General features: G+C 57.3%; 1 protein-coding gene across 1 annotated transcript; it reads left to right on the forward strand.

Moving 5' to 3' along the window:
- Positions 1-1,549: 1,549 nt before the first annotated feature.
- On the forward strand, positions 1,550-15,747 carry TFR2 (transferrin receptor 2). The gene is made up of 18 exons (XM_028110085.2): positions 1,550-1,582; positions 1,828-2,077; positions 2,179-2,365; positions 7,404-7,544; positions 7,622-7,733; positions 7,840-7,962; positions 8,360-8,476; positions 8,609-8,748; positions 9,027-9,190; positions 10,003-10,122; positions 10,648-10,730; positions 10,809-10,872; positions 10,971-11,038; positions 11,122-11,198; positions 11,285-11,369; positions 11,458-11,685; positions 11,991-12,131; positions 14,989-15,747. Exons 1-18 carry the CDS (start codon positions 1,550-1,552, stop codon positions 15,271-15,273), a joined length of 2,418 nt encoding a protein of 805 aa, XP_027965886.1. The 3' UTR covers positions 15,274-15,747.
- Positions 15,748-16,732: the final 985 nt, after the last annotated feature.

The raw sequence follows: 16,732 nt of genomic DNA on the forward strand, positions 1-16,732 counted from the left end.
CCGGGGAGGATCACGCAGCGAGGATCCGGCAGAGGCCCGCGAGAAGGCCCCCCGCTAGGAGCGGAGTTGGGGCGGGAAGGGGGTGCTGGAGACCCGATCCCCGGGCAGGGGTGGGCGGGGCCTCAGGTGGGAGGCGGTGCCTAAGCCTCAGCGAAACGGCTCTCAGGTGAGCCCGGCTGCGCCGCGTCTTCTTTCTTTGGGTTCTTGGCACTGGCGAGAATGGGGCGGGGACTGGGGCACTGGTGCGCCCCAGCAGCTCTGAGTTTCTCTCCCAATTTGGGTAGGAGCTGAGGTTTCCCAAGGGAGACCTGACATGGGGCCCCTGAGCCCTTCTCTTTCAGAGCTACTCGTCTGGGCGTCCTCCGTAGGGCTTGGGGACCTGCACCCCCGCTTAGTAAAACTTAGCCGTTTGTGCCTGTGATGTGTTCCTGGGGTGCCCAGACCCAAGAGAGGTGGAAGTCAAGTCGTCCCGTCACCAAAGGGACGCAGGTGCCCAGAGAAGACCATGAGTTGTTTTTTTTTTTTCTTTTAAAGATTTTATTTATTTATTTGAGAGGGAGAGAATGAGAGACAGAGAGCCCAAGAGGGAAGAGGGTCAGAGGGAGAAGCAGACTCCCCGCCGAGCAGGGAGCCCGATGCGGGACTCGATCCCGGGACTCCAGGATCATGACCTGAGCCGAAGGCAGTCGCTCAACCAACTGAGCCACCCAGGCGCCCAGACCATGAGTTGTTGAAGGTCATCCGACTCTGGCCAGGCCTTGACCAGGGCTCTTTCCGTCAATGCCTGGTGGGCCTCGACCCCGCAGCTCCAGGAGAACCCCAACATGGAGCACTCGCTGGTCCCGCTTAACCATATGCTTCCACCCAATGCCCCTCCCTCCCCAGAAGTTAATAGGAGCCTGAGACCCACTTTTCGTCCTGATTGCAATGAGACAGGCATCTACATGGCCAGACCAACCCGCCCCGCCCCCCCCGCCCCCCCCCCCCAGGTCACACCACTGTGGCAACTTCAGTTTAGGATCGCTTGGGGGCAGGTGTCAGAACCAGGAACCAATGTGTTACAAGGCCTGGCTGGGCACTCACTGGTGGGCCTGCAAGCCGGATGACTTGAGGGGGGGCGAGGTTTTTGTGGTGCGGAGCTGAGGAAGGGGTCCCCAAGGACACTGGGAGGGGTGGAAGCAGGAGAGGGCATCCTTATCTTTTGCCCTCCCCGGCCGTCAGCCCCCCTCCCCCACCCATGACGGGAACTGGGAGGCCAAAGTCTGCCCCAAGGTCAAAAAATTGATTGTTTTGCAGGGAGGGGACAGGAGTGAGACTGCAGAGGGATTTGCAAGGGAGGGCACAGCCCCTCGTCCTCCAGCCTGGGCTGGGGGTTCCTACCGGGAAGGCTGGACTGAGGCCAGGACTGTGCCCCCACCCTTTCGGGGGGAGAAGAACGGCCTGGGCTCAGGCTGCCTGCCAGGGCTGATAAGGGGCCCTCCTGGGGCTCCCACAAACGGTTTATCACTGTGGGGGGAACAGCCTGCAGGGCTCAGGAGGGGGCACGAGCATGGAGCGACTTTGGGGTCTACTTCAGAGAACGGTAAGACCAAGTGGGGTCGGGGGGACACTTTAGGCCTTCTCTCTGGGTCCTTCAGCCCCCTCCCAAACCCCAAGGCTGGCCCCTCCGCTTCCCACCTCCATCTCTCCCCTCCAGCTTGCCTCTCAGGACCCTTTCTTTCTCTTGCCTGGTGCTCCTTTGGCACTCCAGAGTCACCGTTGTGCCCAGATCCTGCCCCATCCCCCATGCCTCTTTCCCCAGTCTCATGCCCACCGTGCCCCCCGCAGCAAAGGTTGTCCCCACGACCCTCTCAGACCATCTACAAGCGTGTGGAGGGCACCCAGCAGTGGCGGCTGGAGGAGGAAGAGGAAGACAGGGAGGAGGGGGCTGAGCCAGCAGCCCACTTCTGCCCCATGGAGCTGAGGGGCCCTGACCTGGGCTCTCGAGCAGGGAGGCAAAACCTCGGACTCTGGGCAGCAACAGGACGAAGGGCTGCCCCTTACCTGGTCCTGACGGCCCTGCTGATCTTCACTGGGGGTGAGAGTCTTCCCACCCCCACCAGTGGAAGGCCTGGGTTGGGGGGATTTATGGAGTCCAGAGTGGGGCACAAGGAGAATCTCCACCTTGCCATCCCTCAGCTTTCCTTCTGGGCTATGTGGCCTTCCGAGGGTCCTGCCAGGCATGTGGGGATGACGTGTTGGTGGTCAGTGAAGACATAAACTATGAGCCGGGCCCGGACTCCCACCAGGGCACATTGTACTGGAGCGACCTCCAGGCCATGTTCCTGCGGCTCCTGGGGGAGGGGCACCTGGAGGACACCATCAGGTAAGGATCAGCCTGCCCCCTTGCCGGCCCTTGAAAACCCTCATCCACTCGCTTGGACTCAGAGTCCTTTCCTCTCCTCCCAGGACCCTGATGTGGGGTCCCTTCTGAGTCCTTCCACTTGCCTCCCTGGCCTCCCTGTTTGATGGTCCTGGGAAGGATGTCAGGCATTTGGACCTGAGGGGAGGGAGGGTGTTCCAGAGATAAGACAGCAGAGGGCTTGGGGTCTGAACGTGGCACTTGGGAGATGCGGGAGCTGACTGTCTTGAGTGAGAGCAGAGGGGTCCAGTATCCAGACAGGAGGTGGGATGGATCCAGAAAAGTCCTGAATGCCACATCACGGAGCTTGGATTTTGACGTGCGACTGCGGTGAGATTGGGGGGGTGGGGGGGTGGGCACTGAGAAGGGACATTTTAAGAAATCAGAAAAAGAACAAGCAAGCAAATGCATTTGTGAGCACAGACCACCCCCCTCCATCTGCATTATGAGAGATGCCAGCCAGACACAGACCTGCAGGCCCAGAGCCTGGAGCACAGCACAAGCAGGTCGGGGTTTCTCTTGTTTTACTGAGGTCACTTTCCCCATTGGGAAGCAGCTACCCAGGTAGGTCCAGAGAAGAGGTGGGGCCACCAGTAGCCCTCTCTTGGGTCAGGAATAGTGTCTCAGTGGATTCCCCTGGGTTTTCTAAGTAGAAGGTCACATAAGTTATAGACAGTGAGAGATACGTAGCTTCTTTCTCAGTGCTTAGACCCTTTATGTCATTTTCATTGCTTTATATTATTAGAGAGGACATGAATTAAAAAAAAATGTAAAAGGTAATGATGACAGCAGATAGGCCTATCTCCTGACTTGCGTAGGAATGTTTTTTTTTTTTTTTAAAGATTTTATTTATTTATTTGAGAGACAGAGAGAATGAGAGAAAGCACATGAGATGGGGGGAGGGTCAGAGGGAGAAGCAGACTCCCTGCTGAGCAGGGAGCCCGATGTGGGACTCGATCCAGGGACTCCAGGATCATGACCTGAGCTGAAGGCAGTCGCTTAACCAACTGAGCCACCCAGGCGCCCGCGTAGGAATGTTTTTATACAGCTTTGTTATTGAGTGTGAACTTTGCTATAGACTCTGGATAGTTTTTTTTTTTTAAGATTTTATTTATTTATTTGAGAGAGAGAGAATGAGAGATAGAGAGCACGAGAGGGAAGAAAAGAGGGTCAGAGGGAGAAGCAGACTCCCTGCTGAGCAGGGAGCCCGACGCGGGACTCGATCCCGGGACTCCAGGATCATGACCTGAGCCGAAGGCAGCCGCTCAACCAACTGAGCCACCCACGCGCCCCTGTCACCTGATTTTTCTGCTTTAATTTGTGTCTGTATGTTTTTAGTTTTGTTTCTGTAGTAATTGGTATTGATAGATTTTCTTGTCTTCGTGGGATCGATTCGAAACTTGATCGAGGCGTATTATTACTCTTTGGCTACACTGCTGGGTCCACCTTGCCCAAAGACCTTACATCTGTGGCATCAACAACATGCTGGCCTTCTTATTTTCTTGAGCCACACTCGGTCATCTGGGTACAGGCTGAGCAGGTGGATGGTTTGTCAGGTCCCACGGTGAGGTGCGGCACTGGGGATGCCATCAGAGGGCAGGGAGGCAAGAGGGTGATGGTGGGGGGAGTGAGCAGTGAAGTGATGCACGACTCCAGGGTGGATGGAGAAGGAAGGAATGGAACTGTCAGGAGCACTCAGTGTGGTTGAAGAGCAGGCGTAGTGGGGGGTCAAGAAGCAAGCTGGAACCTGGAAAGATCTAGTCAGAGAGTGGGATATTGGAACTTTTAAGATTTATCTGATCAGCTGTGTCCTTTTTATCTGGATGTGTCCAGCACCTAGCACAGTGCCTGGCATTTAGTTGGTGTTCAATAAATCCCCAGTGGATAAAGATTCCGGAGATGGGGGCACCTGGGTGGCTCAGATGGTTGAATGTCTGCCTTCGGCTCAGGTCATGGTCCCAGGGTCCTGGGATTGAGTCCCGCGTCGGGCTCCCTGCTCCTTGGGAGCCTGCTTCTCCCTCTGCCTCTCTCTCTCTCTCTCTCTTTCTGTCTTTCATGAATAAATAAAATCTTTAAAAAAAAAAAAAGATTCCGGAGATGGAATTCTGGGTAACGCCAAGACCAGTGGGGGTGTGGTGAGGGAAGTGAGCAGCTGGACTCAGTGACACTGATGAGGTCATTCATTCATTTATCCACCAAATACCTTTGAGCACCTACTATGTGGCAGGTGCTTGGCTAGGTAGGTGGGGGCGATAGGGCAGAGAACAAAAGTCTGGGCCTTGTCCTTATAGAGCTTACAGTCTATGGGGAGAATCAATATTGAACTAATAATCACATTCACGACACATATTTATTACTAGGAACACTGTTTTGAAGGAAAAGTAAAAGATGTGGGGAATGAGTATAACCAGGGGGACCTGACTTAGATTGGGGGCCAGGGAAGGCTTCCTTGATGAAGTGATGAACTGAAGGCTGAGGGGTGAGTCGTTCACAGGCAAAGAGAAGGTGGAAAAGCATTTCAGGTCAGAGAACAGCAAGGGCAAATGGTCTGGGGTGGGAAATGGTGGCCTATTGGAGGAAGAGAGGCAGGTCCATGTGGTTGTCTGAAGGAGAGCAGAGGGGTCCAGTATCCAGATAGGCAGTGGAACAGACCCAGAGAAGTCTTGAATGCCACATGATGGAGCTTGGATTTTGACCCATGACCCCGGGGAGCTGTAGTGTCAAGGTGGATACGGCCGAGGCCATAAAAGGCCTTAATGGCTACACAAACTGCTTTGGATTTTATTCTAAGAGGGAAGAGAGAAATGAAGAATTTAAAACAATAGAGAATCATGATCAGATGTAGGGGGAGGGTTTTGTTTTGTTTTTTAAGTTTGGTGCAAAGAACAGAGTTTATGATACTCCTGACGCGGTAGTTCAGTGTCTCAGTTGAAGGGCTTTTTTTTTTTTTTTTTTTAAGATTTTATTTATTTATTTGAGAGAGAGAGAGAGCATATGAGGGGGGGGTCAGAGGGAGAAGCAGACTCCCTGCTGAGCAGGGAGCCCGATGTGGGACTCGATCCCGGGACTCCAGGATCATGACCTGAGCCGAAGGCAGTCGCCCAACCAACTGAGCCACCCAGGTGCCCCTGGTTTTGTTTTTTAAAGATTTTATTTTCAAGTTATCTCTACACCCAAAGTGAGGCTCAAACTTACAACCCTGAGATCAGGAGTCACATGCTCCACTGACTGAGCCAGCCAGGCGCCCCAGTGAAGGGCTTTTTTATTTAATTTCCCTCCCTAGCCCTGAGCACTTTTTCCCATCCCCTCCCCCAGAAGCACATCAAATGTATTGTCAGGGGGCGCCTGGGTGGCTCAGTCAGTTAAACGTCTGCCTTCGGCTCAGGTCATGATCCCATAGTCCTGGGATCGAGTCCCGCATCGGGCTCCCTGCTCCGCGGGAAGCCTGCTTCTCCCTCTCCCACTCCCCCTGCTTGTGTTCCCTCTCTTGCTGTGTCTCTCTCTGTCAAATAAATAAATAAAATCTTAAAAAAAAATGTATTGTCAGGCACAGGAATCCACAGTGTGCATCATCCATTTTACGAACACACTGACACATGCAGTTTCTTTTTTTTTTTAGATTTTATTTATTAATTTATTTTTAAAGATTTTATTTATTTATTTGAGAGAGAGAGGGAGAGCATGAGCATGGGCATGGGCAGAGGGAGAGGGAAAAGCAGACTCCCCACTGAGCAGGGAGCTCGAGGAGGGGCTCAATCCCAGGACCCCAGGACCCCAGGATCATGACCTGAGCCAAAGGCAGCAGCTTAACGGACTGAGCCACCCAGGCACCCGGACAGGTGCAGTTTCAAATAAATGCTCACTCTCCTGGATCGGGACAGGAGAGGGCCACAGGAACGGTACTGAGAAAGCCACAGTGACCATGGAGTACTGGGGTGCAGGGGTCTTCTTGAGAGCTGAGGGGTGGAGGCTGAGACTAAGGCGCACCCTGCACTTGGATTTTGAAGTGGTGACACAGTGAGGGGACCATGGTGTGGAGAGGAAAATGCTAAACCAGATGCCAAAGTCCTTGATGACAGCAGACAAGTGACCAACTGGCTGGAAAAGGGGCAGAGGAGGGGAGAGCTGGATGGCACAGGCTTCAACGGAAGTGAGGTTTACCGGAGGAGAAAAGGGCAGGAATTCCAACAGTGGAGCCGGGAGCCTTCCCCCGCTCCAAGCCCAGGTAGTATGAGAACCTGAGTTCTCTCCTGAGCTCGAGAGCCCCATAGGAGACCTGGCCTCTCAAGGGACATCTTGGGTTTCCGCCAAGGCAAAAGGTGGAGGGGTATTCAATGAGGATGTGGAGGAGGGAGGAGTCTGCCTTGGAGAGGGCACAAGTGAAGCCCTTTGGCAGGGAGGCCATGTGGGTGCAGCCTGTGGCGGGGTGAGATGGAAGAACAGGGGGAGCTCAGGGGACAAAAGGCTCAGTTAGGTGGTGACTATGGAAGAAGACAGGGTGAGGTCTCCAAGACAAGGGACCCCGCGATCATATCAGTAACCATAGTGTAAGATGTCTCCGTGAGGCGCAGCTGCAGGACGGGGCAGATGGAGGGCCGCCTCTGCCCACTTAGTCCTGTGGAAGAAAAGCGCTTCCATGCGTGGGGCAGAGCACAGGCCTGGGTGCGTGCGTGTGTGTGTGTGTGTGTGTGTGTGTGTGTGTGCGCGCGCGCGTGTGCGCGCGCGCGCAGGCAGTAGATAGATTGGTGAGTTGGGCCTGGACCAGGAAAAACCTAAGGGATGGTGGGCAGGATACCGCGCTATCGGAAACTAAGGCTTTAAGCAGGAGGCGGCGGCCTTAGTGACAGCCCGGGTGGTGACTGGATGGATGGTGATGGCAGGGGTCAGGGAGAGACTTAGGAGCCCCTCACCGTCCAGGGCCCAGGGCGACCCCTCCCTCTTCTCCAGGCGCCCAGAAGTCCCTCTCGCCTTCCGCGCCCCAATCCCACCTCTTCCCGTTCAGGCAAACCAGCCTTCGGAAAAGGATGGCCGGCTCAGCCGGGATGGCCGCTCTGGCTCAGGACGTCCGGGGGGCGCTCTCGAGCCAAAAGCTGGACCACGTGTGGATGGACACGCACTACGTGGGGCTGCAGTTTCCGGACCCGTGAGTGCGCGGGGGGCGCGCTAGGGGCGCGCGGGGGGCGCGCGGGGTGGGGGGCGCTCACCACCTCTGTTCCTCAGGGCTCATCCCAATACCCTGCACTGGGTCGGTGAGGCTGGGAAGCTCGGGGAGCCCCTGCCGCTGGAGGACCACGACGTCTACTGTCCCTACAGCGCCACGGGCAACGCCACGGTGAGAGCCCCCTGTCCCGCCCCCAGGACGGGGGCAGCGAGCGCCCTTTCCCGGGTGGCGGAGGAGGGACCCGGAGGGCACGCCTCACCGGTCTCTCCATCCCCAGGGAGAGCTGGTGTACGCCCACTACGGGCGGCCGGAGGACCTGCAGGACCTGCGGGCCCGGGGCGTGGAGCCGGCGGGGCGCCTCCTGCTGGTGCGCTTGGGGGAGATCAGCTTCGCCCAAAAGGTGAGGGTCCCTGGATGGGGGGGTGGCGTGGAACCGGGAGGGTGCGGGGCCGGGGAATGCGAGGATAGGATAGCGGCAGATGGGAAGCGTCTAGGAGGCTGTCGGAGAGAGAAGAGAAAGAACCAAGTGGGTCGTGAGAAAATGCTGGCGGGAAACAAAATCGGGAGGTTGGGATGGGGGACGAACACGGAGGAATGCAGAGGACGGTGGGGTTTGAGGGATGCCAAGGCACTGGGGGAAGGCGGGAAGATGGGGGTCAGGTGGTGCCCACAGCCTTGCTGTGACTCCATGAAAGCGGAGTGGAAGTAAGTGCGACTTCACTTTTCCTTGCTTCTCCTGCCCTTACAAATCAGTTTTCTCTGGGAAAAGGAGTCTGTTAGCCACTTCCCTTCCCCAGGTGGCCAGTGCCCAGGACTTTGGGGCCCGAGGAGTGCTCATATACCCCGATCCAGCCGACTTCTCCCAGGATCCACACAAGCTTGGCCTGTCCAGCCACAGAGCTGTGTACGGACATGTGAGTCTGGGAGCAGCCAGCAGTGGATTCTTGGGGGCCCCAGAATTGGACCTCCTTGTCTGGGATGGGGCCGGTAAGCTAGTCTTCGGAGCCCAGCTCACAGCTTCGGTGTGGACACCCCTTTCCTCACAGGTGCACCTGGGAACTGGGGACCCCTACACGCCTGGCTTCCCTTCCTTTAATCAAACCCAGTTCCCTCCAGTCCAGTCCTCCGGCCTCCCTAACATCCCCGCCCAGCCTATCAGTGCGGACATTGCCTCCCTCCTGCTGAGGTGAGGGGCCTGTGGGGGCCGGGGGGGGGGGGGAAGGGAGATGTAGCTAGCCTGTAAAGTGCTTTTGGGTGAACTAGGAAAAGACGGATCTTCTGAATGGGCCCAGCCTCACTTTGAGCAGGACACAACCTGCACAACTGTCCAAGGCAGCAGGCAGAGTGCAGAAGTAGACCTGGAGCCAGAAGGTGGGAGGGAAAGAGCAAAGAGGGATCTCTGGGCTCTTTTATAGCCTGGGCCTCTCTGCCACTTCTGACCCTTTCTGCCCCACCTCTCTCCAGGAAGCTCCAAGGCCCTGTGGCTCCCCAGGAATGGCAGGGGCGCCTCCCAGGCTCCCCTTATCGCCTGGGCCCTGGGCCAGGCTTGCACCTTGGGGTCAACAACCACAGGGTCTCCACCCCCATCAGCAACATCTTTGGCTGCATCGAGGGCCGCTCAGAGCCAGGTGTGCCAGCTTGCCCAGCGTCACCCGCAGCCAGCAGGAGGGGAGCCGCCACTCATGAACCCTGGCTAGAGATGGGGCTGGAGCAGGAGGCCCGGGGGAGTGGGCAAGAGTGGTGCCCAGTGGAGGGGGTGGCAGGGCTGAGCCAGGGAGGGAGGCTGGCAAGTTGAGGCTGATCTGGGACTGAGGGGGGATGGCAGTGAGTAGATCCCATGGTCAGATCTGTCCAGAGACAGGATGGGTGGTTTGGCACAGTAGTGAGTTCCCTAGCACCGGAGGTGAGCAAGCATGAGTTGGGTGATACAGCATGAATGGGAGTTCTGATGAGATAGATGAACCTTTCAAGCCTAACTAGACACGGATAGCAGTGGGCAGTCAAGGTGGGTTCTTGAGCCGAAGAGTGTGGTACCTAGAAGCACTGAGGGAGAGACACGGGGGGGCCCGTGATGCAGCTCAGAGGAGAATGCTGGAGAAGGGGTGGGGGTGGATTAGAGAGAAGCATGAAGGAGGAAAACCTGTCAGGACTTGTGCGGGACATGGCTGACCAGAGAGGTGATGGAATCCAGCATGAGGCCAGGCACCCCGCTGAAGGAGCAGGCCATCCAGGCAGGGCCGAGGGGAAGAGGGGCACCCTCCTGCAGGACAGCAAGGATCGCAGGGCTGGGGCTGCAGAGATGGGAGGGGCTGGAAGGTGGAGAGTGGTGGGGGCGGGGCTGGGAAATGGAGGTGAGGCCCCGGGAGCACGCAGCCTCCCAGGTGGTCTCTAGGTACTGCCAGTGTAAGAACATGGACCCCAAGAACCTCCCCTCCCGCAGATCACTATGTTGTCATCGGGGCGCAGAGGGATGCGTGGGGCCCAGGAGCGGCCAAGTCCGCTGTGGGGACGGCCATATTGCTGGAGCTGGTGCGGACCTTTTCCTCCATGGTGAGCAATGGTAAGGTCAGGGCCTGGGCCGGGCAGCTGGGGCTGTGGCCCGAGCCAGCACAGGGCACAGAGGCGGTCAAGAGCGCAGGCTAGCGGGCGGCCACGCAGACCTGGGCTCCAGACCCGGCTTCCTCGTGTCCCAGCTGCACGGCCCCGGGCAAGTCGCTTTATCTCTGTTTCCTCATCCAAATATGAGAGTAGAGTTGGCCCTTGAGCAGCGCCAGGGTTAGGGGCGCCGACTTCTCTGCTCAGTTGAAAATCTGCATGTAAGTGGACCCCAGCAGTTCAAACCCACGTTCAAGGGTCAGCTGTAGTAATAAGTCCTTGGTCTGAGTGCAGCATTAAGCAGGAGACTCCATGTGAAAGCAAGCTCCATCACTGTGATAGTGGAGTCAGGGCAGACCGGGTGAGCTGGGCCGGGCCGGGGGCTTGGTGGGAAGGACGGAGAGAGCCCAGGGCCGCAGAACAGAAGACAAAGATGGGTCTTTGCTTGGCCTCCAGAGGAGCCCATCCTCCTGACCCTCTCTGCTTCCAGGCTTCCAGCCCCGAAGGAGTCTTCTCTTCATCAGCTGGGACGGAGGTGACTTTGGGAGTGTGGGCTCCACAGAGTGGCTGGAGGTAATGTGGGGTCCAGGGCAGGGAGTCAGGCAGTGGGAAGAGGTGGGGGGTTTTAAACTCCACATCTCTCACCTACAGGGCTACCTCAGCGTGCTGCACCTCAAAGCCGTGGTCTATGTGAGCCTGGACAATGCAGTGCTGGGTGAGTGCGGGTGGTGCCACCTGCTGGGGCCCCTCTGGTGCACCCTGGCCGCGGGGCCCAGCTTTGAGTCTGGCATCCCTTCTCCTCCCCCTCTGCAGGAGACGACAAGTTCCATGCCAAGACCAGCCCCCTTCTAATCAGCCTCATAGAGAACATCCTGAAGCAGGCAAGAGGCTGGCCAGGGGCAGGGGATGAAGGGAAGCTGGTGGCGGCCAGAGCCTGACTGGTGCCCCCTACCCTGTCCCCCAGGTGGATTCTCCTAACCGCAGTGGGCAGACCCTCTATGAGCAGGTGGTGTTCAACAATCACAGCTGGGATGCTGAAGTGTAAGTTGGGGCCAGGAGGGAGGGAGGGAGGACAGCTGTGGGGGGGGAGCCGAACCCACAGAGCCCTCCCACCTGCCCACTCCCAGGATCCGGCCACTGCCCATGGACAGCAGTGCCTATTCCTTCACGGCCTTTGCGGGGGTCCCTGCCGTTGAGTTCTCCTTCTTGGAGGTGAGACTTCCTGGCCCTGCCCCAGAGCAGCAGCCCCTCCGCCTGTCTGCACCGCGCCCCTGCGCCAGCCTGCGCCCTGTCCCGGCAGGATGGACAGGCGTACCCGTTCCTGCACACGAAGGACGACACATACGAGAACCTACACAGGGTGCTGCGGGGCCGCCTGCCCGCCGTGGCCCAGGCTGTGGCCCAGCTTGCTGGGCAGATCCTCATCCGGCTCAGCCACGATCACCTGCTGCCTCTGGACTTCGGCCGCTACGGGGACGTGGTCCTCAGGCACATCGGCAGCCTCAACGAGTTCTCTGGGGACCTGAAGGTCCAAGATACCAACCCTGCTCCTGGCTCCTGGGGGTGGGGGGCGCTATATCCCCTCAAAGTGTCGCCCAGTCCAGAGGTCTGGCCCCTCCTCCCCACAGTCCTTAGGGTCTAGTCCCCTCTGGCAACCTGGCCCCTTGACTTCTGCCTTAGGACCCAGCTGGTACCCTCCCAAACGCCCAGGTCTTCTTCCCTCTCCCAGCATCCCGTCCCCCTATAGCCCCTCCTCCTGCCAGCCCTGGGCTCCCAGCCTCGGCCGGGGTCCTGGCCCCTGTGACCGGCCCCAGCCTGCATCTCCACCCCCAGGCCCGCGGGCTGACCCTCCAGTGGGTGTACTCGGCGCGGGGGGACTATATCCGGGCGGCGGAGAAGCTGCGAAAGGAGATCTACAGCTCGGAGGAGAGCGACGAGCGGCTGATGCGCATGTACAACGTGCGCATCATGCGGGTGAGGCCCCGCCCCCTAACCCGCGTCCTCCTCCGGTGGCTGAAGCCGCCAGGCCTGTCCCGGGCGCTGTACCCTGTCTCCGCCTTTACTTCGCCCCTGTCCTCCGGCTCCCTGTCCTGGACTCAGCGCGCACACACCGGCTAGGCTGGAGCGACCACTGAGACAGGCCCCGCAAAGTGATAAAACTGACAGGGAGGGCCCGCTGCTGGGCCGACCGCCTGGCAGACCACGTGGCAGAGCTGGGACACCCTCCCCCCCCCACAGAGCCCTCCACTGCCTCCTCACCCTTCTGGAGGGGAAAAGCTTGTACACGATTGTCCACAGTACAAGAGGCCCAAGCTTATGGCCCAGGAGGGGCAAAGGCTTAAGAAATTCAGAGCAAGGAGAGCTCTCTTCCTTGTAATAAGGTGGTTGAAACCCAGAGAAGCTGCCTGGGGGAGGTGTCATGTAAAGTTGTATACAAGACCTTAGTCCTTGGCCCATTCCTCCTGCTTATTTTTTTTTTTTTCCTCCTGCTTAGTTTCGAATACTTTGCAACCCACATTCCATCTCCTGTTCCAAGCCCTCCACTTCCTTCCAATTCTTTCCTCCAAGGACTCAACCTGGCCACTGATTTTGGGAAATGGGCTAAGTAGGGACTGTGGGTGTGGGGATAAGTCTACAGGGCGAAATTAGAAACAGGACCATCCTCTGTGAGTGTAGGCTGGACAGGGAACCCATAGTGTATGCACGAGCATGGTTTTGGAACATGTCTGCCCCCTTTTTTTTCCTCCTTGAGTCCCTGCCTGTTTCCCTTGGCATCGCTCATTCCTACTTTCTGTTCACAAACCCCCCCCCCTTGCTCTTTCATCCTTGCTCCTTTTTCCTGATCCCCCTCATTCTCCTCTCTCTGCAGTTCCCTCTTCCTCCCCCACTTCCTGACCTCTCCATCTCTCCCTCCCTTTGCCCCCTCCACTGAGACACCGGTGATCCTGCAGGTGAGACAAGAGGTTGGGCCTGGTTCATTCTCATTCACAGATCTTGCTTTAAGCCCTGCTGTCCCAGACTCCAGGAACACAAAAATGTACTCCCCTCACCCAACCCCCTAAGTTGCCACATGCCTCCCCCCACCACCCCCAGGGAATAAAGGGCATCTGTGCGTAAGGGGCATGATTCAGACTCAGGGCTGGAGAGTAAAAGATTCCAGACTTCAGAACCAGCAGCACAGCGCTGGGCCAGACCCAGGGAACTTTGTGGCTCTAGACCAGGGGTTGGCAAACGATAGCCAGTGGGCCAAACTTGGCCTGCTGCCTGTTTCTGCGAATGAAGTTTTATGGAAACACGGCCATGCTCATTGATTTTCATATTGTCTATGGCTGCTTTGGGGCCAGCTGTGGCGACCAAGTTGTGTTTGCAACAGAAAAAAAGACAAAAATATTTACTACCTGGCTTTTTGCAGAAAAAGTTTGCTAACCCCAGCTTTAGACCATGACGTTGGTCTTGAAGAATGGACAGAACTTGGGCTGGTGCAAAGAAAAGACATTTCAGAGTGGAGAGACCCAGAGTAAGGGTGTGGTGGGAAGTAGGCGTGGCTGTCCTTGGGAGTAGGGTGTGGACCCGCAGAGCCAGAGCAGAAGCCTGGGGAGAAGCAGAGGGGAGAGGGGCACCAAACAGTGGGCTAGAGATCACCTATGGGGAGCCCTGAATGCCAGGATGAGAAGTTTGGATTTTTAGGGTCTGGGCATCAAGGAAATTAGGAAGGTGTTTGAGCAGGGAGGTGGTGTGGGCGAAGTGGAGTTTTAGGAAGGATTTGGCCAGAGTGTGAATGGTGAAGAGGGAATTGAAGTTAGCGAAGACCGAGCTCTGGATGAGAGTGGCAGAGGCCACCTGTGGATGAGGGGACTGGAATGAAGTGAGACATTTGGAAGGAAAATGGACAGACGGGGTGTTGAGGGAAGAGGAGGAGGAAAACCATAGCAGCTGCCATTTACCAAGGGCTGTGTGTGAGGCTGGTAAGATGCCCTCTTACCCAGTGGGGAGGTTCGGAAGGGTGGAGAGCAAGATTCCAGTGGATAATTTGTCAAGCAGGCTTGGCAGTCATCCCCACGAGGTCCTGACTGCAGCCAGGGACATGGATGAGCCTTTGGAGTGAAAGATGGAGGACTGGAAAAGATACGAGCCTAGAGATTCCAGTGTTGCCGGGGAGGCACCCCCACACAACGGTCATTAAAAAGTTCCCCAAGTGATTCTAATACGCAGCCAGGCTTGAAAACAACTGGAGTGTAGGTGAGGAGAACAGAGGGTGGAGGTCGAGCCTTGGGCCTGCCCAAAGGTGGGAGCAGAAGGAACCAGAGAGGGTGGAAGGAAGGTGGGAGAATCGGGCTAGTAGAGTTGCCATCTCAGGAAAGATGAACAGCATCTGAGTTATGCAGGGAGGACAGAGAGTCAGGCACTTCATTAGGACTGGCCGGTCCCTTTGACCTTTGACTCCGGGCTGTGGACATTGGTGGTGGTGAGGGGGGGTGCGTGGGGGTGTAGGAGAGTGAGGAACAGCAGGACCATAGACTGTTCTTTGAGGCTTCAGCCGGGTAAGTGACTAGGTGAAGAGGGAAGACTGGGGAGACGTGGTTGCAGGCTTGGAGGCTCAAAGCTTAGAAAGAACGGGATGGAACCCAGAACACAGCAGGAGGACGCATCCTACCCAGCTGCTGGTGACGTCAAACAATGGCGGCTCCCGATTGGGTAGCCGAAGGGAGGTGGGGCTTAAGGCAGCTGCTCTGCAATGGACGCTAGGCGAGGACCAGGTAAGGAATTGCAGTTCCGGCCCGCGCTCCCGGCGGAGCCCCCCCACCCCGACCTGATCCCCTTTTTGGCGCAGGTGGAGTTCTACTTCCTGTCCCAGTACGTGTCGCCGGCCGACTCCCCGTTCCGCCACATTTTCCTGGGCCGCGGAGACCACACGCTGGGCGCGCTGCTCGACCACGTGCGGCTGCTGCGCTCGGGCGGCTCGGGAGACCCAGGGGCCGCCGCCTCCCGGGTGGCTCCCGGCCTGGGCTTCCAGGAGGGCCGCTTCCGACGCCAGCTGGCCCTTCTCACCTGGACGCTGCAGGGGGCCGCCAACGCACTTAGCGGGGATGTCTGGAACATCGATAACAACTTCTGAGGTCCGCGGGGCGGGGGGGGCGGGTGTTGGCATATGCCCGGAGCTCCTGTTCTCCCGTTAGAGTGATTTCTGGGTGATGGAGGTGCCTAGTACCAACCTGTCGTTGCTGACCGATCTCTCATTAGCCCTTCCCATCTCTGCAAGGGGCCCAGCCAAGAAGCCAGCGCAGACATCCACACCCGGGCCCTGCAGTGTAGGTGTAGGTGAGCGGTGTCTTCCACAGTGGGCCGGCCATACTGTCAGCCAATCTGAGAGCACCCGCTTCCTCATCACACAGCCCCTTACCCTTCGGGAAAGGGGTGCCCCACACCTAGTGATGCCTCTGGAAGGTTTCCTAGGCCCTGGGACGTGGCCAGCCCCCTTGGTGGGAGAATGGCTGGAACCATAGCCTATAGCCCCAACAGGTGGTCTGTGGCGGGAGGGCCTGGGGTTTGGACCTCAATAAACCACCTGGTGGCATCTGTTGTTTATAAACACCTTTATGCTTCTTCCTTACCCTCAGTCATCCCTCCCTTAAGAGGGGCAGAAGGGCCAGAGAAGATACAAGTAGCAATGCTGTCTCTCCACATCTGAGGGGGCTGCGGCCTCCTCACTCTCACTCCCAGGGCAACTGCATAAATCCTAGGGCTGGGCTTTGGGGTACTGGGTCCTCTTTTGCTCCCAATATGGCATGACAGGTCCTACCCTGGTTCCAGGATGAAACTCTGCCTCTCGCCCTGCCCCCTCCTTGAGGCCCCTCTGAGCCTGACTGGGTTCTCAGGAGCCCGGACCAGGGTCAGAAACCTCCTCAACTATTTCCTTCTCTGACATACTGTTCAGAACACATTTCCCAAAGTGGTTTCCCAAATTGGTTTCTCAGCCCTTCACTTTGTCCATTTGCTCCTTGTAGCACACAGAATAATGGTCTGGAAAAAGATGTTCACGCCCTAATCCCCGAAACCTGTGAGTGAATGTTACCTTACACAACAAAAAGGACATTTTGGATGTGATTAAATTGAGGATCTTGAGATGGGGAGTGTTTTGAGCTGAAATATACCGCGCCCCCCCCCCCAATCCATCTGTTGAAGCCTGACTGTCAGTACCTCAGAGTCTGTATCTGGAGATCGGGCCTTAAGTTCAGATGAGGCCAGTAGGGTGAGCCTAATCCAATCTGATCAGCGTCCTTCTAAGAAAATTCGACACAAGGGTGTCTGGCTGGCTCAGTCAGTTAGATGTCGGACTCGACCTCAGCTCAGGTCTTGATCTCAGGATCCTGAGTTCGAGCCCTACACTGGGCTCTGCACTGGGTGTGGAGCCTACTTAAAAAATAAATAAATAGGGGCACCTGGGTGGCTCAGTTTGTTAAGTGTCTGCCTTCGGCTCAGGTCATGGTCCCAGGGTCCTGGGATCGAGCCCCGCATCGGGCTCCCTGCTCCGCGGGAAGCCTGCTTCTCCCTCTCCCACTCCCCCTGCTTGTGTT

The sequence above is a fragment of the Eumetopias jubatus genome, unplaced genomic scaffold, assembly GCF_037043125.1.
Source record: "Eumetopias jubatus isolate StellerSeaLion01/CBP00866 unplaced genomic scaffold, mEumJub1_p1.0 scaffold_12, whole genome shotgun sequence".
Taxonomy (NCBI): Eukaryota; Metazoa; Chordata; class Mammalia; order Carnivora; family Otariidae; genus Eumetopias; species Eumetopias jubatus.

What these genes read in the sequence shown, in the direction of transcription:
- TFR2 (XM_028110085.2), top strand. Translation starts at nt 1,550, where the DNA reads ATGGAGCGACTTTGGGGTCTACTTCAGAGAACG. An exon ending in CACCTGGAGGACACCATCAG is followed by an intron (nt 2,366 to 7,403) that starts GTAAGGATCAGC and finishes CTTCCCGTTCAG; the next exon opens with GCAAACCAGCCTTCGGAAAA. An exon ending in GCGCCACGGGCAACGCCACG is followed by an intron (nt 7,734 to 7,839) that starts GTGAGAGCCCCC and finishes CTCCATCCCCAG; the next exon opens with GGAGAGCTGGTGTACGCCCA.